The sequence below is a fragment of the Gouania willdenowi genome, chromosome 9, assembly GCF_900634775.1.
Source record: "Gouania willdenowi chromosome 9, fGouWil2.1, whole genome shotgun sequence".
NCBI lineage: Eukaryota > Metazoa > Chordata > Actinopteri > Blenniiformes > Gobiesocidae > Gouania > Gouania willdenowi.
The window spans coordinates 9,935,206-9,960,093 of record NC_041052.1 but is presented as its reverse complement, the minus strand read 5'-3'; the positions used below and the strand labels follow the sequence as shown (position 1 = coordinate 9,960,093).

Sequence of the window (24,888 nt, the reverse complement as noted above, 5' to 3'; positions counted from 1 at the left end):
CTTGAAAAAGAAAATTGAAATGCAGTTTGGATTATGAATTATTAATTTTGTTTATGACTGAAATTTTTTTATTGAATTATAGTACAGATAAGCTTCCATATAAAAGTCATCCTTATTTCCTTTATGAGGCAAAATATATTATAATTTTTAGCTAATAACGTGAAGGGTAAACATCAGCCGTATCTGGCAACGCTGGGATGTCAACATAAGGACTACAGCTCCCAGAATGCAGTGTTTGTGCTGTTGAAGTTCATAGTTCAAACGTCACAGTAAAAATAGGAAATTCGCTCGTTTGGTTCCTCTGTGCTAACAAGGAAAAACAATCACCTGGACGGACACTGAACCACCCTGTCGGTGGAGACACTACCGAAAACTGACAGAGGAAAGCAAAAATGGCCCTCAGCTAACCGGAGCCTGCGTTTGTTCTGTTGTCGGGGGAGTTACAAGCTACGGGGCTAGCCTTGGTTAGCACACTAGCTCTGCCTGAAGCACATAGCAACCGCTGCTAGCGAGCGTCAGTAGACTGGAGCTGTCTGTAGCGTCTGGACTGCAGCGATGTTCGTGCAGGAGGAGAAGATATTCGCCGGTAAAGTGTTGAAAATCCACATTTGCACCATGGACGGCGCGGAGTTGCTGGAGGAGGTCACGGAAGACACAACAGTGGAGAAACTGAAGGAGAGGTGCTTGAAACATGTAGGTGTTTGTGTTTCCACTGGTGCTTTATGGCTGCAGTCCTCCCTGGCTAAACTGTCACTCTCACTGTTTGTATTTATAGTAACTGGGAAGCTTTATTTTTGCTATTTATACTTTAGCAGCCTGACTTCCCTTGTCCGATGTGTCCCCTCTGCCTCTCTCTCTTTGAACATCCCCTCACTGCACCCCAGACTTGCTATTATTACACAGCCCGTCTCATCTGTCCTTCTATGGCCTATAGGATGAACTTGAGCACTGAGTGTTTGTTTTTCCTGACAGCACAGAAAACACTGTAAAGTGATACTGGAGTTCAGGAAACTTGTTACAGCAGCAGCTGCTGCTCAAGGTTTATCGCTGTTTATCTAAAGTCCAGGGGTGGCAAACTCGTTTTAGTTCAGGGGCCAAATATGAAATCTCAAGTGGACAACAGATTTTAAAAGAGAAATTTTAACATTATTGTGCCCCAGTTTACACTTTCATAATATACATTATTTATACAATATATGACAGATATCAGCACTTCACCTAAATAAATAAATAGTGGTGTAATTTTTGATTTTATAAATTGTAGAAAAAGTTATATATATATATATATATATATATATATATATATATATATATATATATAAATGTTTTTTTTTTTTTTTTTTTATTCACAATTTGTGATTAAAAGTGACTGCAGTTGTGTGATATAAGAATGGGGAAACCAGTTTTGAATTTGTGTATTTGGAAGGGCTGAGATATCAATCACTGAATTATTTGGTCATTTACCAAATGATAATTGTTTTCTCTGTCACCTTTACTTTTTCCTGCAGTCCACATTGGATGCTCTAAAGCAGGGGTCCTCAACTGGTCTCGCCCTGGGACTTACATTTTGCCATGGTGATTAAATCGTGACCCACTTTTTTTTTAAAATTAGAATTCAACCAACCAAATTTAGTTTATCAAACATAGCTGTTGAAAACACACACACATATAACCTTAATAACATAAATCCATATATGTTCCCGTGCAACATGCATTTCACAGCATGCCTGTGGAAAGAAATGTTTCTTTCAAAATAAAAGATAAGTCCAACATGAGAGACATTAAGTATTTATTCATTTTAGACCAGCTGTCTTGCAACCCACTCAGTACAGTTCCGCGACCCAGTTTTGGGTCCCGACCCACCAGTTGAGAATCGCTGCTCTAAAGCAGAGAGAGAGTGGAAAATTAACAAATGAAAGCCTTAAAAAATATGGGGTTTTATAATTTGTATTTTTAGTTTAAAAAAAAAAGATAAACATAATGATACTGAAAATGATCTTGATTAGAACATAAGCTGAAAATACTAGGGTCAATCTTGGTCCCACACCAGGAGGGAGAGGACCAGTCTGGAAATGATCAAATCTATAGAAAGAATTCTATTTAGAGGCACTAAATACAGCAAATATTTTAGACTCAAGTACCCCTTTCTCTTAGTTCTGAATCCAAGTACTCCCTTTGTCCGACTAAAACATTTTGCTCAGAATACTATGAAAATACAGTGATAACACACATTTTAAAGAATTCACATTAAATGAAATGAAACAGTATTTAGTGCCTCCTGAATAGATTGATTTCTATTTTTTTTTTTTTTATCATTTCCCATAACAGAAACATTTTATATATTTTTAAAGCTTTTATTTGTTAATTTCTCACTGTCTCTCTCTCAAGTACCCCCTTTAGTGCCAATATGTACCCCCATTTGAGAAAACCTGCTCTAAAGGTCCGAATTTGGCCACCGGACCTTGAGTTTGACACAAGTGAATAATGTAACTGGATATTACTGTTAATAAAGGATTTGTTAGTGATGCACAATATTGGATTTTGGGCTAACATCCAACGTGCCGATATTTCACAACACATTTGGCCGATGATCGATATCCCCGACCACACGCACACACACACACACACACACCTACCGTAATTGCAGCGATCATCTGGTTTCTGTAGAGAGATCGTTGTTATATTGTGCTGCTATATGTGTTCAAACTGTTTTGTTGTGTTTTTTTTCTAGCATGTCCATGGAAGTTTAGAAGATCCAAAAACACTCACCCACCATAAACTTATACACGCTGCTACAGAAAGACTCCTTAATGACACCAAAACGGTTGCAGAGGAAAACCTTAAAGACAAAGGTAGGTGGCACAGGAAAAACACAAGGAATGTATTCATTCTATGGGTGTGCCAAAATATCAATACGATCAATCGCGGTATTTTGTCTTATCGATACACTAGTGCCGAATATTGTTGTTGTTTTTTAATGTAATTTTTTTTCCCTTTTTTTCCTTTTTACACAAGTGAAGTACTAATCACAATTGAAATATTCTCAGGTTTTCAAGTTTACAAAGAACAAATTGATATTAGTATTAGCACTGAAATGTATGTGCAGTCTGCAGTGCAGGTTTAAGTTGAACTTTACACATGGTGGTAAGCATAAGTTAAAATGTGTGCCCAGGTTTTCACAGACCACCCAGTTGTTTATATTATAATGCACTGACTGAAATGTTTATTTTTCATATGCAGTGAAATATTCCAGTTTTCATAAAACAAGTTCATTCTGCTTGTTAAGCAGCACTGATATGTGTCCATGTTTACAGAGAAGTTGAAAACACTAGCACTGAAATGACTATTTTTTGCATTCATTTTGTTTTTAATGATTTAAAATTAATTTGCACAAACGTTGTTAATGTTTTGGAGGACTAGTTGTGGTGTTAAGAAGAGCCACTGTGCAGGATACACTTTGTTTTACTTGGCTGTCATTCATGTGAAATTGATTGACAATGTTTTGTAATTCCTATGAAATGGATTCAGTGCAGTAGATAAATTCTGAATTTCTTCAGTGATAATGTATTGTTGGTGAATTTTCTCTGAGATATATCGGTTATCGCTGTATCATGATAATATTGTTATCGTATGTATCGTATCGCGAGGTACCTGGTGATACCCAGCCCTAATTAATTCAGCTGTGTTGTAGATGTTCTGCTGCTCATAAAGAAAAGACCGCCACCGACCGCCCCAAAGATGGCAGACGTGAGCTCAGAAGAAAAGGTAAGAGAAGTCTCCGGCCTAAAATGACAGTAGACCAATCTGTGTTGAGCCTTCGTTGATGTTTTTAATTTTTCTGGCTTTTTGCTCAGAAGAAACAAGACAACAAAGCTCCAGACAAAGACGCAATCCTGAAAGCCACTGCCAGCCTCTCCACCCGCCACACCGATCGCACCGTCACACAGCACAACATCCGAGACGTAAGGACCTCAGAGGCGAGGACATACTTTAAGAAATGCTAATCACAATTTCCACATCATCATTTTTCAGCAGCTTTCAACAATTTGTATGTTTTTGTTGTTGTTGTAGTTTCAAACAGAACTCCGAAAGATCCTAGTCTCTCTCATCGAAGTCGCACAGAAGCTTCTTGCCTTGAATCCTGATGCCGTTGAACTTTTCAAGAAAGCCAACGGTAAAACGCATCATTGTTTAACTTCTTGTGGTAGTATGTAATGATTTATTTGGCCTTCAGGAAACTTTTCATTCAATAAAACTTATTAATTGTTAAGTATGTTCATTTGCTTAAAAAAATAAATAAAAGCTTGAGTAAAGTGAATCGAGATCTTGTTTTTGGACAAAATGTAATAGTTTTGTTTGAGTTTCCACTGGACAACTGAAGCTCCTGACACAAAGCAAACCTGTTGATGTTGCATAGAAACAATCCCAAAGACAATAACAAGGTCAAACTCAGTGCTAACATGCTAAAGCAGTCTTTCTGTGCAGTGAAACATAATGAGTAATTTCATATCCAGTTTCAGACACTTTATGTATCCACAAGACAGGTTTTCAAGACTACTGACATTTACGACATCAATGGGGCCTTATTTTTATACAAATCTGTTGAAGGTTATCAAACTACCAATGTTTTAAGCAAATATTTTCCCTGATATAAAATATGTGTGAATGCATACCAGGAAAAAAGTGAATTACTTAGTTTTACTAGTTGCATCTCTGAAGTCAATGATATTTAGTCTAAGAATATCAGGAAGAAAGCAGGCCTGTATTAACTGGAATTGGAAACAATCTGTTCTAAATCAGAATAAACTGTACAACCTGTAAGCTACTGTTGCTCTTGCTGCAGAAAAGAGTTCAGAGGCAAACATGTAAATAACATGTACAGTAAATAAAACAAGGGGGTATTAATTGAGTGATAGGGGGTGTTTTTCATTTTAAAAGACTCTCAGGTTGGCTAAACACCACAGAAACACGGTCCTAACAAATGCACCTCATCAATATTAGATCTCATTTCTGATGACACATTCTGCAGATTATCCTGCAATCAAGTTAAAAAAGTTAACGATATCTTGATAAACAACATAGATTTGACTTTGTTTATGAAATATCAAATTGTATGAATGCTTTTTGTAAATTAATTTTGTCCGTGTGGAAGCTGGGAAAATAATTTTTAACTTTTTTTCAGTGTCACCCCGTTTCTGACCTACAACCTTTTTCTTTTTTTTTCTGTTTTCTTTTCAGTTTATTTTTTTTTTCTTTATTGTAAGTATGTTTTTCAATACAAGTATAGACATTTTAAGGACATTGAGTTTGGAAGAAATGTACTTGTATTGTAAAGGGAGGATTGTTTTTTAACACTGTTGAAAAGATAATAAAATAGGAATTTCTGTCCATTCAGTCCAGCTTTATTGTCTTTTTGTTTCTCATAGCGATGTTGGACGAGGACGAAGAGGATCGGGTGGATGAGACGGCCTTACAGCAGCTCACTGAGATGGGTTTTCCTGAGAGCAGAGCAATCAAAGCTCTAAGACTTAACCAGTAAGACAGAACTTTAACTTTCTGAATGACAAATAAAGAGCAAAAACATAATAACACAGCTATATTTTAATGACACTTCTTTAACTCAGAATATGCTATGTTGAACCCATTTCCTCCCAACATTTTCAACCTGCTTGTAGCATGTCAGTAACCCAGGCTATGGAGTGGCTGATCGAGCACGTCGACGACCCGTCTGTAGACTCACCGTTACCCGGCCAGGATTCCACTGGGGCAGCAGGAGCTGCTGCTGCTGCTGCTGCTGCTGCTCCTGCCACGTCATGTCCTTCTACTTCCTCCATGGCCTCAGCTTCAGGTCCCAACCTGCTGCGCAGCCTGTCCAGCCAGTCCAGCTCAGAGGAGAGCAGTCGACAGGATGAACTCACTGAAATCTTTAAAAGGATCCGGAGGAAAAGGGAGTTCAGGCCAGACTCTAGGGTGAGTGTCGGCTCATAATGGTGGAAACACTGATCAACTATCACACATTTCTCTGTTTTTATGTGAGTTTTTGGGATATTTACACTGGGCTTTTATCTCTATATACAGGCTGTCATTGCATTGATGGAGATGGGATTTGATGAAAAAGAAGTGATTGATGCTCTGAGAGTAAATAACAACCAACAAGATGCTGCGGTACGTGGATGATGATGTACAGTAGTGTTAACCACAAGGCAGGGTTGGGGTCAATTACATTTTTAAATTACAATTACAGTTGACCTGCATTTTTTCCAATTAAAATTATAAATATTATTTTCCACCTTAAATCAATTACAATTACATTCTCAATTACTAAAGATCAAATTAAATTACTGAAACTTTAATAAATAACCCTATAAATAAAACATAACCTACCTCTTGTGTTAGCTTTCTATTAGCATCTCCTATGATATTGGGTCAGTTTTGATCCATGTCTTAAATCAGCTGTAAAATACACAAGAAATAATAACAATCTAATTTGTTTTTCATCTCTTGGTTACCTTGTTAGACTTCCTGATAATGAAAATATTGGTATTAATATTTTTGTTGTGGCCGTCTGAGCCTTTTTTCTGTCAGTATACCCCTCAATTTTTTGATTTATTTTTAATAGTAAAATGATCCTCAAGAGAACTGACAGGTAAAATAGGTATGAAAAACATATTTTAATAATTACCTGCGTATATGTAAGCCATAGAACTGTTACATGGTTCCACATTTTTGTGTTCAATTACAGTTTTTATAAAATATTTTTTCAGTTATATTTACATCATAATTGTAATTAATTACAAACTGCACGGATGCAATTATAATAATCCCCAAACCTGCCACTCGTTAAACATTAGTTTCTTTAGTTAGTGAGCTGAAATTGTGTTCTGCTGGTTATAACAGAGTGATTCCTACACCAACAAAGGTTTGGTGAGTCTAGTGAACAGGTCAGCGTTTTTAGTTAACCAAGGAAGTCATTTGATTTAATGAACTAAGAGAGTCTTCCTAGTTGTGAACAATAAACACTCAGCAGTTTAAAATGACTAGCACAGCTTTTGGACTAATATTATGTAAATTAACATGATGTGTCTCATTACTTTTGTTCACTAGAGCTTGTTGGTACAGCATTAAGGTGCAGGACTGATTCCCTTGTGGGTGACTCATTGTTGTCTCTGATGAAACCTATCAATGTTCATTGTTTGGAAAACAGATTCATCTTAGAGAACTCAGTATTCATACACTAGAGTACATTAAAGGACTTTAAAGCTCCAGAATCTAGTTTGGGGGGAGATTATGCTTAGGTTCCCTATGCAGGGAATGGGAAATTGACTAAATCATTCATTGTTTCATCAACAATATGACATCTATAAGTTCTCTTTGTTTGTTTTTTGTCTTTTTTTAAATATACTGTGCAGTGTGAGTGGCTGCTGGGAGACAGGAAACCATCTCCAGAAGATCTAGACAAAGGAATCGACACCAACAGCCCGTTGTTTCAAGCCATCCTAGAAAATCCAGTTGTTCAACTGGGCCTCACCAACCCCAAGACTCTGTTAGGTACAGTCAACCACACACAATGGACTCTCTTTAATTTAAAACACTGTCATCATCATAGAAGGGTATAAATAGGTTATTCAGTAACGCGTAATTCCAATTTGAGCACTTTTTTCCATAACAAGTAAATGCATTACTATTTTCAAACCAGTAGTCTGATTAAAGTTATTTATCCAAATCACTGTAACAAGTTATGCTTTCAGCATGAGGACAACTCACGTGTCACATACTCAGACAAAATATGATGATGACAGAAACATACAGAGAAAATATGTTTGGTAAAAAACAACTTTATTTTATGTTTTATTTTTTCAAGTATTTATGGTAAGTGAAGTCAAGAAAGACTGTCTATTTATTTTTTTAACAAAAACTTGCATTTTTTTAGGTAATATTTTGTAAGGCGATACGTTACTGTTGAAATTGCACTGAGGGGCTAGGAGCGTGATGTCATGGCAGGGGGCGGGGGTCATTGAGCATGAAAAATATTTTGGTTTAAATAAATCTTTGCACTTAAATAACTTCAACATAACTGTTTTAAAATATGTCATTGCAAATTTTATGTTATGAGTTTTGAAGAAGAAGAAAAACCATTTTTAGTTTTTTTCAATAAAGGTCACTTTTTTTTACAAATTTTGTTGGGGGTGGGTGGTGGGTGGGGCATTAAAGTGAGTGTCGCCAAAAGTCTTGAGGCGGTGGGGGGTGTTGTCAGCAGTTGCTGAATGTAACTTGTAATCTAACTCGGTGACTTTTAGCGTCATGTAATCAGTTAAGTAACTACATTTCTTTTAAAGAAGTAATCGGTAGTTAGATTACATTTTCTTTTTTTTTATCAAATATTTTTTTATTGGCTTTTACATTGGGAAGGTACAACGCAACAATATACCAGATGTGCATCAGTGGTAACCCCACAATTGGATCAAACTTGTTACAGTAGAACACAACATAAATCCAGGGAGCATTAAAGGACAAGTCACCCTTCCCTAACGAGACAAATCATTCAATCACGGCCATTCACACCACAAACAACAAGGTGGACAAGACAATCACAAGTCAGGGGTTAAATAATTACAGTTATAAAAAAAAAAAAAAAAAAATTTTCACAACAACAAAATTAAAACAAGGAGTAAAAAGAAAATCAAATGAATAAATAAATAGGACAATCAGCAACTCAGTTCATTGTGTTTCAGCTTCAATGTGCAAAGTATCTATATGTCGTAAAACAGGTCGCCAGATTTTATAAAAGACCTGTAAGGAACCATTCAGGGAGAATCTGATTTTCTCAAGTCCCACACATCGCAAAATCTCCTGAATCCATCTATTATGTGTAGGTGGGGATGCATGCGTCCATTTGAGGAGGATGAGCCTCCTCGCAAGCAAGGTAGTGAAAGCAATAATATGTTGTGAGGTTTTAGGCCAATCAAGTGATGGGGGCAATCCAAAAAGAGCGACGAGAGGGTCAGGGTTTACTGTGCGGCTAAGGATCATTCCCAACGTGTCGAAAACGGCACGCCAAAATTCTAAAAGTTTGGGGCACGACCAAAACATGTGCATGTGATCAGCTGGTCCGAGTTTACATCTGTTACAGGAGTCCGCTCTATCTGGATAAATCCTAGCTAACCTTGCATTGGTGAAGTGGCTCCTGTGCAGGATCTTGCACTGTAGGAGTTTGTGCCTAGCGCATATTGAGGATGTGTGAACGAGATTAAGGATACGGCTCCATTGTTCATCAGATATAGTTATCTGGAGATCTCGATCCCAGACAGCTCTCAGGGAATCCAGGGAGGTCGGGTTCATTCTAAAAATTGAATCATATAAGATTGAAGTTAGGGACTTCTGCGTTATTTTTAGACGAAGAAGGGAATCCATCAAGGTCTCAAGGGGGCAATTGGGAAAGTGAGGGAACCGGTTTTGCAAAAAATGCCGGATCTGGAAAAAACGAAATAAATGAGACTGAGGGAGAGTGAATTTTCTTGACAAGTCTGCGAATGAAGGGAAAACACCATCAATATAGAGGTCTTCAAGGGTCTGTAGACCCTTGTTTGACCAAGATTCAAATGCAAGGTCGGAGCAGGATGGGAGGAATAAAGGGTTTCGGAAGACTGGGGCTAATTTCGATAAGGAATGTAGACCAAATTGTTTCCTAAATTGACTCCAAATTTTTAAGGTCTCAGAAACAACAGTGTTCTGTGCTACACGTTTGGTTGGTAGGGGTAACTGTGAGCAAACGATTGACCATAATGCGTTAGGTGAGGAGGCTAGTTCCATGACGGCCCATAGAGGACGCTCCTTGGGAGCAACCTTAACGTTCCAGAAAAGGACTTTATTGACATTGCTAGCCCAGTAGTAACGACGAAGGTCCGGTAAGGCCAAACCTCCAAGGGATTTGGGAAGTTGGAGAGTCGACCTCTTTATGCGAGCTCGTTTGTTACACCATAAAAATGAATTAATCAACTGATCAAGGGTGGAAAAAAAAGATTTGCGGACGAATACCGGGACATGGTCAAAAATATAAAGAAAACGGGGAAGAACTGTCATCTTGATTAGATTGACACGTCCCACAAGAGACAAGGGGATAGTAGACCACCTAGCGAGGTCCGATTTACAGCGTTCGAGTAGTGGTATGAAATTTTTAGCAAATAATTCGGAGAGTGATTTCGTCACAATAATGCCAAGGTATTTTAATCCTTGGGTCGCCTTTCTAAATGAAAAAAGGGAGGATGGGAGGTTCTCTGCAGAGGAGTTAATTGGAAGGTACTCACTTTTGTGCAGGTTAATTTTATAGCCAGACAACCCTCTGAATTGTTCTAAAATATCTAAGATAGCAGGGATGGATGAGGCTGGGTTGGCGACATAAAGCAGAAGGTCATCTGCATATAGGGATAGTTTGTGAGAGATACCAAATCTAGAAATCCCTTCAAATTTCCTTTCGTTACGAAGCCATAGGGCTAAGGGTTCAACTGCAAGAGCGAACAGGGACGGAGAAAGAGGACATCCCTGCCGGGTGCCACGGAATAAGGAAAATGATTTTGATTTTATTCCATTAATATTAATACTAGCCACGGAGGAGGTGTAAAGAAGCTTAATCCATGATATGAAGTTAGGGTTGAAACCAAATTTATGTAAAATAGTGAACAGGTAGCCCCATTCCACACGGTCAAATGCTTTCTCTGCGTCTAGTGATAAAATGATTTCGGCTGGATTACAGTCTGATGAGGAGCATATAATGTTTAACAACCTTCTAGTATTATGAAAAGACTGTCTCCCAGAGACGAAGCCTGTCTGATCTGGGTTTATTAGAGTTGGAGTGACCTTCTGAAGGCGAGTGGCGAGTACTTTGGATAAAATTTTAAAGTCAACATTGAGGAGTGAAATGGGCCTGTAACTGCCACAATGGAGGGGATCTTTGTCCTTCTTAAGCAGCAAGGTTATTGATGCTTCCGAAAATGTAGAAGGTAGTCTCCCATTTGTGAACGCATCATTAAATACCCTCACCAATATAGGAGCTAGCATGTTGGAAAACGTTTTAAAAAATTCTGTGGAGTATCCGTCCGGTCCAGGAGATTTGGAGCTTTGTAAAGAGCTGATAGCCTCTAGGACCTCGGCAACTGCTATGGGGGCTCCCAGATTATTAAATACATCATTGTCTACTTGAGGGTATGGTAAACAGTCCAGAGAATTATGCTTTGACCAAATACAAGAGGAGATCTCAGATGAGTAAAGTGTCGAGTAGTAACAAGAAAAGGTATTACATATTTCCATGGGATCCATTGTGATTGACCCATTCGGAGACATTATTTTGGGTATATGTCTAGAGGCACTGGCGGCTCGGGCTTGGTATGCCAAAAGTTTGCCAGGTTTGTCACCTTGTTCAAAGAAGCTTTGCTTTGTTTGTAAAAGCTGAATCTCCACTTTACTGGTTGACAATAAATCGTGTTGGGATTGTAACTGCAACCTTTCCTTATACAATGCGGCTGAAGGGTTAGTGGCATATTCAGCATCTAAAATATGTATTCTATCTGATAATTCTTTTAATTTAGAGAGTTCTGTTTTTTTAAAATGGGATACAAATGAAATTATCTGCCCACGTAGATAAGCCTTGAAGGAATCCCACAGTATATCACTGCTGATATCAGGCGTGTCATTAATTTCAAAGAAGAAATTTATTTCTTTAGTAAGAAAATCTTTGAATTTAGCTTCCGAAAGCAACTGTGAATTAAATTTCCAGAATTTGTGAGTCTGTCTGCAGGGGGAAAAAGAAATGTCAACTGATGTAGGGGCATGATCGGAAATTACTATACTGTGATATTCACAGGCAACAGTATTGTGCAAAAGCTTATTATCCACCAGGAAAAAATCAATTCGCGAGTAGGTACGGTGAACGTGAGAGAAAAAGGAGAACTCCTTATTAGAAGGGAACCTGGTCCTCCAAGGGTCCACCAGTCCCAATTGGTCAGTATGAAATTTCAAGGTGGCAGCCGATTTTGTTAGTGTGGTCTGTTTTGTAGATGATTTATCAAGAGTTGTATCCTGCAACAGATTAAAATCACCCCCAATAATGATGAGATGGTCTGATAGATTAGGCAGAGAGGAAAAAAATTTGGATATAAATTTTTCGTCGTCCCATGTGGGAGCATACACCGAAGCCAGAACCACAGGAGTATTCTGCAATTTGCCCGAGACTATAACAAAGCGTCCATTAGGATCACATATAGTGACAGACGGTTCAAAAGTGATGTCCCTGTGTATAACAATCGCAGCACCCCTCACCCTCTCAGTAAAACCAGAGTGAAACACGTGACCCATCCAAGCTCTTTTCAAACGAGAAATTTCAGAATTGCGAAGGTGAGTTTCCTGTAAGAAGCACAGATCCCCCCTAAGGTGTTGTAGGTGCGATATTACCTTGTTGGCCTTGACAACATTGTTCATTCCCTTGACATTCCATGAAACAAAGCGGATAGTCCTACCAGACATCAAAATGGACCTTCAGAGTTGGCTGAACGAGCTGTAAAAAGAAAAGAAAAAAAAGAAAAAAAAAAAAAAAAAAAAAAAAAAAAAAGAAAAAAAAGTGGGGGGGGGGGGGGGGAGGGGGGGCACAATACAAAAAACTGGACTCCCAAAGACATACACACACATTCATTCAAAACAAGTAAGTCCCTTGGGAAAACAAAACTCCTGTATCGTACAAGATACAAAACTCTTCCTCCTATTCCGGTCACTCCGGCTCCAGTCACTCCCGCTCCCATTGCAGCAGGGAACATACAGAGAATGAACCCCTAGAACAAGGTATAGCAACTGCTTAGCAGCGAGTGTGAAATTAAGCCCATCTAAGGCAACAAGGTTTCCACGGTAAGAACTAAATATTATAACATCCAAAATATAATGTAATAAAATAGAAATTAAATAAATATATAAATTGAAGAGGTAATCGTGTCAAAATTAGTATAAAATAGCTGCTTAAAGTGTTCGTAAGATGTAGAACTTGGAATGTGCAGGTAATAACATTATACATGAATGGATTAACAGGTTATCTGCAAAATGAAATATTCAATCAGTATATGTATATTAATTCACCATTGAATCTGTAAAATAGTGTAGATATATATAGAGAGAGATAACATTCCTCCTGAAAATGTATATTTGTGAAAAGCATATACTGGGCAAAGCAGACCTGGAAAAGTACAACACCCAGTAAATTAAATGAACTGAGCTTCAGTACCGATTCCCGCCACCAGGTGGGAAAGCTCAGCAGGTCAACACCGCATTAGTAATGAAAAGAGAAAAGAGGGGAAAAAAAAAAAAACTTCAGTGTGTCCTGTGCAGATCTCACTAAGAATGCTTGGCAGCAAGGTATTCTTCAGCATCCTTCACGGACGGCAGCCGCAGTCTTTCCCCTCCCTCCGTAGTGATCAGAAGCTTGGCCGGGTAGAAAAGTGAAGGTTTCAGCCCCCGCTTATACAGCTGCTGCATGACGTCCCGGTATGCGACCCGCTGCTCCATCACCTCGAGGGTGTAGTCTTCATAAAGTCCGATGGGCTTACCAAGATACTGCATGTCAGATCTTCTTTTCCGGGCCTCTCGAATCACTCTCTCCTTAGTCTGAAAACTGTGAAACCTGATTATCACTGGCCTTGGTCTTTCGCCTTGCTTCGGCTTTGGGGCCAGGGATCGATGCGCACGATCCAAAACAGGGGGGGTTGGCAGAGTATCCTTTCCCATAAGCTCGTGCAGAAGGGAGGCAAAAAAGGTCGTTGGTTGAGGGCCCTCGATTGACTCTGGCAGCCCCACAATGCGGATGTTATTCCGCCGGCTACGTGACTCCAAATCCGCGGCTTTGGCTTTTAGCTTAGCATTGCTAGCAGTTAGCTCTGCACACTTAGTCTCCAACGAGTCCAAACGATCGCTCACCAAGTTCGCATTAGCTTCCAGTGATGAGATGCTCTGCCCGTGAGCGTTCAGGGTAGTTTGCACAATGTCCAGCTTTGACTCTAGTGCAGAGATAGTGGTTCTAAATTCCACGGACAAGGCAGCCCTATGCTCCTCCAGTAGGCCAGTGAGCGCGGCCATTGTAACACTGCCATCCATCGTGCTATCCTTGGGCAGAGAATCCTTCCGAAGCTGCTGTTGTTTTGCTGTCCTGGAAGTCATTTCAGTGTCAAAACATCAATGCTTACGGTGTTTTCCAATTAAAAAGGGGTAATTCTAGAGATATAATGCAATGAGTTCAGGAGCGGGAGAAAACGTGTCTACTCCTCATCCACCATTACCGGAACTCAGATTACATTTTCAAGTTAACTGTGGCAACAGTGGTTGTGGTAGATGAATGAACATGAATGCTTTTGTATGTTAAAGTTTCATTTATTCAGTCAAACTTTTTTTTTGGAAGTTTACTTTGAAATTTACTTTGATCTCCTGACATGTTTCAACTGCCAACTGTCAGTCTTCCTCAGAGGCTTCTACTGATTTGTATGAGTTCTTTCCCTGTCGCAAAGCTTTGATGCTTTCCTTATGAAAGAACTCGTAAGGATACATCAAAACAATCAGGAGATTTCCTGTAAAAAAGTTTGTCTGAATAAATGAAACCATAACAGATTATTTAAAAAAAGAAGACAAAATGAACATTCTGGAATCATGAATGCTTTCACACTGTGGGAGGAAACTGAAGTACTACTATAGAACATGCTAATGCTAACCAAGGGCGGACTGGCGTACGGGGACAGTGGGCCCCTGCTGGGCCACTGGGTCGGGCCATGAGAAAGAGAAAAAGAAAGGGGGAATAAACATACCTGTCAAGTTTCCCGTTTTGGCCGAGAAACTCCCGTATTTTACCCCTCTTTCCCGTCATCGTCCCGTATTAGTATTTTCCCGTAAATATCCCGTATTTTAACGTAATAATTATTAAAAGATAAATGAATAAAAACATTCCTGTCTCTCTAAACTGAATGTTATCACTGGCCTTGTGAGAACTGCACTAAGAGTAAAGGTAAGACCATGAATACACCGCAGTTTTTTTTTTTTTTTTTTTTTAGAATAAATTGTGGAATTGCAATGACAAATTAAGAAAACAATGAGGGTGCAGCACAAATGCGCTCTTTCTCTGAGACGCTATGAATATACTGTCCTTCCATGGTCAAATATATCAACATTATTACACACACACAGAGACATGAGATATAAAACACAACCAGTATTCAATGTGCAAAACTGCCAATTGAGTGGTGAATTTAAGCTATTCTAGAAATGGGTTCAAGTATTTGTAAATCTGACTCTGAAAATGTCAGAGCCACAAATCTCACCTACACTGTCAATAAAGATATAATAATTAATAATAATTGAGCCTTTTCGTCACATATGTACAGCTACATACACAAAATTTGTTCTCTGCATTTAACCCACCCCTGAGGAGCAGTGGGCAACCTCAGTGTAGCGCCCAGGAGCAGTTAGGGTTAAGGGATTTGCTCAACATCCCACAGTGATGGCCCAGGTGAGATTCGAACTAGCGACGCTTCGATTACAAGCCCGCTTCCTTAACCACTTTTTTTTTTTGTTTGTGCAGCTTTTGAAGACATGCTGGAGAACCCACTGAACAGCACACAGTGGATGAACGACCCAGAAACCGGCCCCGTCATGCTCCAAATATCCAGAATCTTCCAAACTCTCAATCGAACATAGAGCCACCTGGTGACCACGGCAGCTTGGGTGTGTGTGCGTTTGTTTGTTTGTTTGTGTGTTTGTGTGCGAGGTCAAACACACACGTCTGTATGTGTGTGTGTATGAATGTGTGGTAGAGACACACGCATTGTTTCTTTTTGTTTTGTTTTTGTTTTGCCTTGTACAAACAAAGCCAGAGGACTTATGAAATAAAATGGTAAAACTATAACTATTTATAACAGTACAGTAAACACACTTATACACAAACATACAATATTATCACAGTAATATAAATGCAGATTTAGTATGTTGTTTTTACATTTTAATGATAAAACGTTTATAGATACGACAGACGGGATTTATTTTCTACAATTCGTTCTTGTACAAAAAAGGACATTCAACATCCACTTAATGTTTACACTTCGACTACACTTTATGTACGTTTTGCAATATTTAAAATATCAATCACAGGGGTGGCTGTTTCTGTAAATGGTTTCATCATCAGTGGTGAATGTGTGGAAGGCTTTGGTCCGTGTCAGAGCCGTTTAGAGAGAGAGTTGCGACAACGGAAGTTCAAAATGCTTGACCGTCATGTGGTTCTAGGAGACTCAAATAGTTCCTGCAAGTTATTGGCGGGCATTTTGAATCCATTGTTTTCCGAGAGACATCACTGGGATTTTTGGTAATTTGTCGTCAATAACTGCATTGATTTACAATATTTATACAGTATTATGTATGTGTATATACAATATATGTTAATAATAATCCATTAACATGCTTTAATGCACACGTTAATGGGTTTAGATACACTGATACTAATAATTATATTCAGTATGATTACTTAAACGTCTTACCATTAATAAAAAATGCATCACAAACTGTCTTCTCCTCTCTAGATCCATTGCACTGCAATAGTCAACTGCTCACTTCCAGGAACTATTTTGAGACTCCATGAACCGCATTGCTATAAAGAAAAAAATGGTCCCGTTGGCGTGAAAGGAGATGTCGCAACTGTCTCTCTAAACTCCTCTGGTCCGTATCATCTTTTACTTCTGTTTTTTCCTCTCCCGTTCCTGTTGGTATCCAAACGACTTGCGTTGAGGTACGGTGTGCATTTTAGGACAACCTCAGTTCTCAGAGTGAGGTCCCAGGAAAACCTGTCATTTGTCAGACAAAACGGACTCATTTGTCAAACCAAACACCGTTAGATGAAACGACCTCAGGCTTCAAAATCAAAGAGTAAACAGCCTCAAATAAAACCCCCTCATGCCGTAAAACACAACATGATGTATTTTGAAGAATCTGGAAATAAACATGACATCATCAATATGTGCTGCCTCGAATACGAGAGTAAGTTGAAAACTGTTATTTTCTGTTTATTTTTAAAGGTTGTTATATCAACTTTTCATAGGTAACTTTTTACTTGAAGTTTTACACATAAGGCTGACATTACGCTGTCATTATCTGACATTAGCATGAATAAGGTGTCATGAAGGCTGTCATTAAGTGTTGTTTGCTAAACTCTGACACCCTACGCTAATTTATGACAGATTGAGTTATGTTGGCATTTTTTGGGTTAGGTGGAGAGATTTGGTAGAGTTGGGGTTACGAACCACACTTGACAGGCTTTATGACACCTTATTCATGCTAATGACAGGTGTCATGTCATAATAATGACAGGTGTCATGTCATAATAATGACAGTGTAATGTCAGCCTGATGTATAAAACTTCATATAAAGTGTTACCATTTAATTTAACGATTTATTTATTAATCAATAAGTTGATGTATCTTAGCTTTAAAAAAATTGTGTGTACTTTCAGTTCCTTCAAAATAAAACGCCATGTCATGTTTTACGTACCGAGGCCGTTGAGTCTGACAAATTTTATTTTGAAGCCTGAGGCCGTTTCATTTGATAGAGTTTGGTTTGACAAGTGAGGCAGTTTCGGAGGTTTTGCTGAGTCATGAGTCCTTTTAGTCTGACAGAGGTTTTTTCCTGATACCTCACTCTGAGACCTAAGGAAGTCCTACAACGTACAGAGGTCAGGGGTCAAAGTTGTGCATCGGTGAAGCTTGTTGAAAACAGGTTTTTGAACACATTACCTCGCTCACTAATCATGCCTGTGAGGCTACAAGCTAATCAACCGCGTCGCAATCCTCGAGTGACTTTTTTGCCTTTTTTGGAGCAAAGTTTTAATCTGAAACTGTGCATCTTCGTCATGTTTTACAACATGTATTAGGCCTGTGTGTATATCGTCTATGTGCTCTTGAATGTCATATCATGTCATGGCGCGCTCATTTAGCACTCGTACTAAAGAGAGGGCGGTGCATTTCCCCCCCTCAGGCTGCAGTGCGATGTTAAACCAAACTGAGCCTGGATAAAAAAGTTTGCCTTTTAAAAAAATCTTTCTTTTTGCAGTTATGTCTTGCTCTATTTACACACACACACACATACCAGGGTTGGGGTCAGTTATAATTTTAATCGCGTAATTGGTATTTAATTACAATTATGACATAATAATAATTGAGAAAATATGTTGCTGTTTTAATTGAGTTCAGGTAATTGAATGAAATTGTAATTGGCATGAACATTGTATACAAAATTGTCATTTATGATGTAATTAAACGCAAAACTGTGGAACCATGTTATGTTTACACATAGACCTATTTAATCATTATTAAATCATCATTAGTTTACCCATTCATTCATCATTGTTCCATTTTTTATTGATTTGTTTTTTTTAAGTTTAAATTCAGGGGTATACTGACAGAAAAAATGTTTGGACGCGAAGATATTGATACCAATATTTTCATTGATTAGGAAGCCTAACAAGGTAACCAATAGATGAAAACCAAATTAGATGATAGATAATATTTTTTAATGTTTTTTACAGCTCATTTAAGACATGAGTCAAAACTGACCCCTTTCATAAGAGATGTTAACACGAGATGGTTAAGTTTTATGGCCTTTTTTATTTGTTTATTAAAGGTTCAGTAATTGTGATTGATTGTAATTGAACTTTAGTAATTGAGAATGTAATTGATTTCAGGGGGAAATAATAATTGAAATTGGAAAAAAAAAAAAAAAAAGCTGGACAACATAATCAAAATTGAGACGTAATTGTAATTTAAAAATGTAATTGACCCCAATTCTGACACACGCACACAGAGGAATACGAAACACTGAGGTGCAACTAGTGTAGACGTTTTGTTTTACTTGAGTTTATTTTTGTGTGAATTCAACAAGCATTTAAAGTCGTCAACAAAACCAAAATGTCACTGTTTAACATGCCTTGTCTTTAGATGTATATCCAGTGTGTGTGTGTGTGTGTGTGGGGGGTGAAACTGTATTTCTGTGCAATAGCAAAGACTTCTGTTTATAGATTTGAGTGCTGTAGATGAGTAAACTGCATTGGGGCAGTGTGTGATACAGAAGAAGCCTTTGCATTGAGTACTTTACAAACACCTGGCTGCAGGCGGTGCAGCTTTGCCTGAATCGTAATGACGATTTCAAAAGCATGGAGGCTTTCGAGTGTTTTTTTTCAGTATTTAAAAATGTGGTGTCGATGTGACTTTCTGCTCAGGGAGGCTGCCATAATTTCTATAAACCTTATTGTTACGGCAAACATCAGCTCAGCCCCAGCTAGATTGGAAATTGGTCAACAAAATATAGCTTTAATTCATCGGACAAGCATTTTTTCTGTCCAAGAGCATATTTGAGAAATGGTTTTGTAAATGCAATATTTGGAAATGTTTTTTCTTTTCTTTTTTTTAGGTTAAATGTCTGTTTAAACTGAGTGTTATTACTTATTTATATCGGAGCCAATCCAGTAACTTGCTCTTATTTATACACTTTTTAGCAAACTTTGAAGGTAATCAACAAATGTGAACAACAGTATGCTACAAATGTTGTTTTTACAACCCATTATTACAATGTGCGTATGGAATGTGAACTCCTTGCTATAGGTTTATTTGTGGTGCACCATGTTTTGAGTGAAGAAGGCCTTCCACACACTTCTCTCCAAGTTCATCATCAGCATCAAACAGCTTTCTCACCGCCTTCCAGCCGTGGACTGGCACACTGTCATCATCTCCCACTACACATCGACAAAAACAAACAGCACATCGGACATTTAAGGGGAAAAGCGTTAATGTGAGATTCTAATTTCTCTGAAAACAGTTGATTTGAATAAAAGCAGTCAAAGTGAATTTCTGTCCCACAGGAATGCTGAAGCGAGGGTTGTTGGCGTTGTTGACTATAGTTTCCACTCAGTCCCATATCAACAACCTATGCAATATACTGACAGTCTGTTCAAACAGCCTCATGCGGCTACTGGCATCTGAATCACTACTGCATTAAAGGTATTTTATTTGTGGCTGGATGTCTTCGATTCATTATAGGTTGGTCATTATTAAGGTAAACTCCTGCATCATATTAATGATTTATGAACTAAGCATAATTAATAACTGGACATTAGAGTAGACGAGCAACTGGTGGACACCAAAACAAAAGCACAAAATGAGCCCATAAAACACACAAAAGGAACACTGAAACCACATTAAAAAAAACACACACACAAAATAACGGATACACAAAATGACAACAGATACACACATTATTTCAAAATAATTGACAAAATGCAACAAAAACATGACAACAGAGAAATAAACAAAATGACTCCATGCATAGAAAAACTAAAGTAAAAATCACAAAATTACTCCAAAAACCCTTGGTTTGTTACAGTCTTAATCCACAGAATAGTTTTGATTTTAAATACTGACATGAATTTTAATACGTAGTCACGTTTGCAGCCCCCACTGTGATAACAGCTGCTTATCTCTGCCTTAGAGTGTAAGTTTGTATTTTTATTTCTCTTCAATATACATTTGAAAGAATGTATGTATCCTTATCTGTTCTTCAACAAAACAAAATAAAAAATATGTGAACACCTTATTTTGAAAAGCCTGCTTGTGGAAAATAACTTAAATCATTGACAAATTTAGATTTGTTGGAATTTAATTTAAACAATGAAAGAGGTTATAATAATAAGTTAATGTCATATTAACCAGGAACAATAATCCCTTATTCAAGCTACAGTAAAATTGCTCAAACTTAAAGCAGTAAACCATATGTATCAAACTCGAGGCTCGGGGGCCAAGTCTGGTCCTTTGGATCATCCAATTCGGCCTGCAGAAGAATTTACAGAAAAACGTAAATCATTATGTATATGAAACTCTATATTTACAGGGGCTCACAGTTTTCCAGGTGATAGCAGACATTTTTTATGTTAAATTGTTAAAAAGACAAAAAATTCTTACAATATCATTTAATTTTCCTCAAGTCATTACATAACATTTCCCTTAATTGAATAGAAATTGGTCACGAAATCAAGGTAATTTAAAGTGAATATCCTGTTGGGACTGATGTCATTTATTGCTTTAATATTGTCAGTTTCTTAAATATTTTGTATTTTATGTAATCGTAGAAGTGCTGAAAATACTCCTTTTCCAGCATAAAATCTGTGGCCCCTGCAGTAAACGATTCACAACTTACGGTGCAAGAAGTTGTTACTCATGATAACCTGCAGCTGATATACTGTGGCCCAGTATATCATATTCAATCTAGGCTGCCATTTAAAAACTGCTTGTCACCATCATGTACACAGTATACTCTTCAATAATAATCATTATCCAATCCTTGAATTGCTTTTTGGTGTAAAAGAAAATGGATCTTCTTTATTACCGCAGAGGGAGAAAGGTTTATTAGGAGGAAGTGGAGTGGCCATGAGGTAAACATGCCAGCTTCCTGCTGTGAGTTCACAAAGCTACTTTCTCAACAAGCTCATATTTGAAGTACAGTAGATTGCATATTTCCTAAACAAAGTCGTTCATATTGGAATTGACGCTAAGTTGGTGACTTTACCCTGCGGGTATTTATGATGATACTGTCAGCAGAGGTGTGTCAGGTTTGGGGGATTCCTGTGACACTGCGCACTATCACATTTCTTAATAAAGTGTGTTCCTTATTGTCTGCACAAAACTCTTTGAAAAGGCTTTTGTCAAATAGTGTTGAGTCATGCTGGTGTGTCCTAAATATTCCTCTGACTGATGCTGTTTTTATTTGGTGTCTTATGCCATGCTACACCATATGTGTACCAATTTGTAAGTCCAGCAAGTTCATTTTGTCTTCTTTTTGAATAATATGTGAAAGGGATCAAAGTACTATTCCTGAAAAAAAGGTTGTCTATATAAATGAAACCTTAACATGTTATTCAAAAAGAACTTGCTGGAATTACTCGGCGGGAGTCAGGGACACATCAAAGCGATCAGCAGACGCATTTGAAGAAGACTGGCAGTTGACAGTCGAAACATGTCAGGAGATCAAAGTAAATTTCCTGAAAAAAAGATGATTGAAACCTTAACATATTATAATAGTGTATCAATTTAGTTTTTCCTGTTTTTTATGATCTTTTACTTCAAGTGTTCCCTGTATATTTCCTTTCTGCCTTAACTCCCTTATCTGAACAGATGATGTATCTTGATTTCCCACTGTTTTGCAGAATCTTTAGCATTTTCTTCAGTTTTACGTGAACTATCTTTTTCTCTCTGCTGATATTTATTGGTTAAATTTACTTTGTAGCACTCAGAGCTTTTACCCAATATGTGGAGTAGCCCATATACATTGTCCACCCTTGGTGTGCAAATCACTCCACAGTTCTTTTTGTACAGCCTGCTTTTGTCCAATCTTATTCTCGCCTTTGAGGCAAGAGCCCTAATTTCTTTTCAATTTTTCAATACCCAATGTATTTTCAAGAGCCCTAATCTTGGAGCGTTTAGACTCTTTTACAGTTGCTGTAGAGATGTGAGCTTGTTTTTGTCGGATTGTCTTCTTTAGTCCACTTCAAGATCCCAGTGTTTCTCTCCAGGCTTACCAGCTGTCGCTCTTGTAAAGGTGGATTCAAGCTCAAGTGATGGATCTTAGTTTCAGCCTCTTTTGGCCTCTTAAATCACTTCATAGTTTTTAGTTGGTTTTATTTTCAGTTCTAGAAGCTTTCACTTGTTCTTTAGTCACTGATTCTGACCGTGTAGGTACACCTTAATCTTGATTGTTGAGTTTTGTGACAGTCTTTGACCCTTACAGGGAAGATGGAGTTTTGTAAATATTTTTGCTATTTTTACACAAAGCGTTTCCTTCTTTTGTTTCAGGAATTACCTGAGATCTGCAGGTAAAGCATCTCTCTCTGCAATTTAGAGAGACTTCATGTTTTATTCAAGTTTCACTTAACTATTTTTGGTTTGTAACTATTTGTAACTCAATAATACCTGAATAAAAATAAATAAATAAATAAATAATAATAATAATAATAATAATAATAATAATAATAATAATGATAATAATAATAATTAGGTGATAGAAGGTTTATGTTTAATTGCACTACAGAAGAACAAATGACTAAGCATTTTTTCCAATAAAGATTAAAATGAAAAATTATTATTTTCCCCCGAAAGTCAATTACTTTCTCAATTATTAAAGTTCAGTTACAATTACTCACAATTAAAGATAAATAACCCCCTAAAATGTATCCTTCCTTTTGTGTTAGCTTTCTGTTAGCATCTCTTATTATAAAGGGTCAGTTTTGACCCATGTTTTAAATCAGCTGTAGAATACATAAAAAAATGTATTATCTTTCCTCCAATTTGTTTTTCATCTCTTCATTACCTTGTTAGACTTATTGCTATTAATAGTTTTTGTGTGGGCGTCTTAGCCTCTCTTTTTTTTGTAGCATATATCTCAATTTATTTATTTATTTATTTTTTAATGGTAAAACGATTCATAAATAGTGACCTATTTAATTGTGTAAAAAAAATGAAATTTTAATATTGGTGATGTCTCTCCCAACATTGTGGTCGTCACTACTGAGGAAGTAGCTGAAGCCATCAGGAAACTTCCACTAAATCTTGTGGCCTGGATCAAATCACAGCAGAGCATTTAAAATGTGCCAGTCATAGAGTTGTGGTATTACTTGCTTTATTTTACAGCAATGTTAACGTATGATTTATTGCCCAGCTCTATGCTGTCCGTTCTACTTGTTCCTGTTGTCAAGGATAAAACAGGGAAAATCTCCAGTTTTGATAACTACAGGCCAATTGCATTGACCAGTGTGATGTCAAAGGTTTTTGAAATCATACTCCTTTATAGAGTTCAGAAATATGTTATCACCACTGATGAACAGTTTGGTTTTAAAAGTCAACATGGAACTGATATGTGCATCTATGCCCTGAAAGAGGCTGTGAGGAATTACAGAGGGCAGAACTCCACGATGTTTCTGCGCTTCTTAGATGCCTGCAAGGCGTTGACCTCATCAACCATGGCAAACTGTTTGTTAAAATGCACCAACAAGGGGTTCCTCTCTACCTGGTACACGAAACAAACAATTCAGGTTAGATAGGGAACTGCGATATCAACTTCTTTTTTATGACAAATGGGGTGAGGCAGGGTGGGATTTTGTCACCCATGGTCTTTAACCTATACATGGATGATCTCTCACAAAGATTGAAAAACTGTAAGACACGCTGTATGATAGGGGAAAGGCTGTTTAACCATCTACTTTATGATGATGACCTGGTCATCATGTCATCCAGGCCTGCAGCAACTGCTCAAATATGGTGAGAAAAATGACATCAAGTTTATTGCTAAAGAGTGTAGTGATGGCAGTGAGGACTAGAGACCAGTGTAAGGCAGTATTTCCTGTATTCTACTTGTCAGGAGGGGAATTGGCTGTGGGGGAAAAAGTGAAATACCTTGGTCACATGATCAGGAATGACCTCTCTGATGATGATGATGATGATGACATCCAGAGGCAGTATTGTAAATTGCATGCACAAGCTAACATGCTAGCACGGAAATATGGAATGTGTACAGAAAATGTGAAAATAGCTTAGTTTAAAGCCTACCGCACAACACTCTGCTCACTTGTGGTGCTGCTATACAAAAGCTAAAGTCCATACGACGATGCTCTCAGGATTTTACTTAAAGTCCCTCGTTGGACAAGGGCCAGTCTGCTGTTTGTGCAGAATTATGTGACCTCATTAAACGCTGACATAAGAAATGTTGTTTAAAAAGTTATAACGAGGCTCATGTACTCGCAAAATGAAATTCTAACTGTTGTGATTAGAAAGTATCTATTCGTACAGT

The 24,888-nt window shown here is 37.7% G+C and overlaps 1 protein-coding gene across 4 annotated transcripts; it reads left to right on the top strand.

Annotated features, from left to right (window-relative positions):
• The first annotated feature begins 254 nt into the window (after window positions 1-254).
• ubac1 (UBA domain containing 1) lies at window positions 255-20,068 on the top strand. 4 transcript variants are annotated; one of them, XM_028457959.1, is made up of 10 exons: window positions 255-693; window positions 2,732-2,852; window positions 3,692-3,765; window positions 3,858-3,962; window positions 4,072-4,174; window positions 5,427-5,535; window positions 5,676-5,970; window positions 6,079-6,165; window positions 7,410-7,548; window positions 15,599-20,068. In XM_028457959.1, the coding sequence occupies exons 1-10, from the start codon at window positions 556-558 to the stop codon at window positions 15,712-15,714; spliced, it is 1,287 nt and encodes a 428-aa protein (XP_028313760.1). In that variant the 5' UTR covers window positions 255-555; the 3' UTR covers window positions 15,715-20,068. The 4 variants fall into 4 exon arrangements, with proteins under 4 accessions (XP_028313760.1, XP_028313758.1, XP_028313759.1 ...); XM_028457957.1 differs by having other exon boundaries at window positions 3,858-3,977; XM_028457958.1 differs by having other exon boundaries at window positions 3,855-3,962.
• The last annotated feature ends 4,820 nt before the right edge of the window (window positions 20,069-24,888 follow it).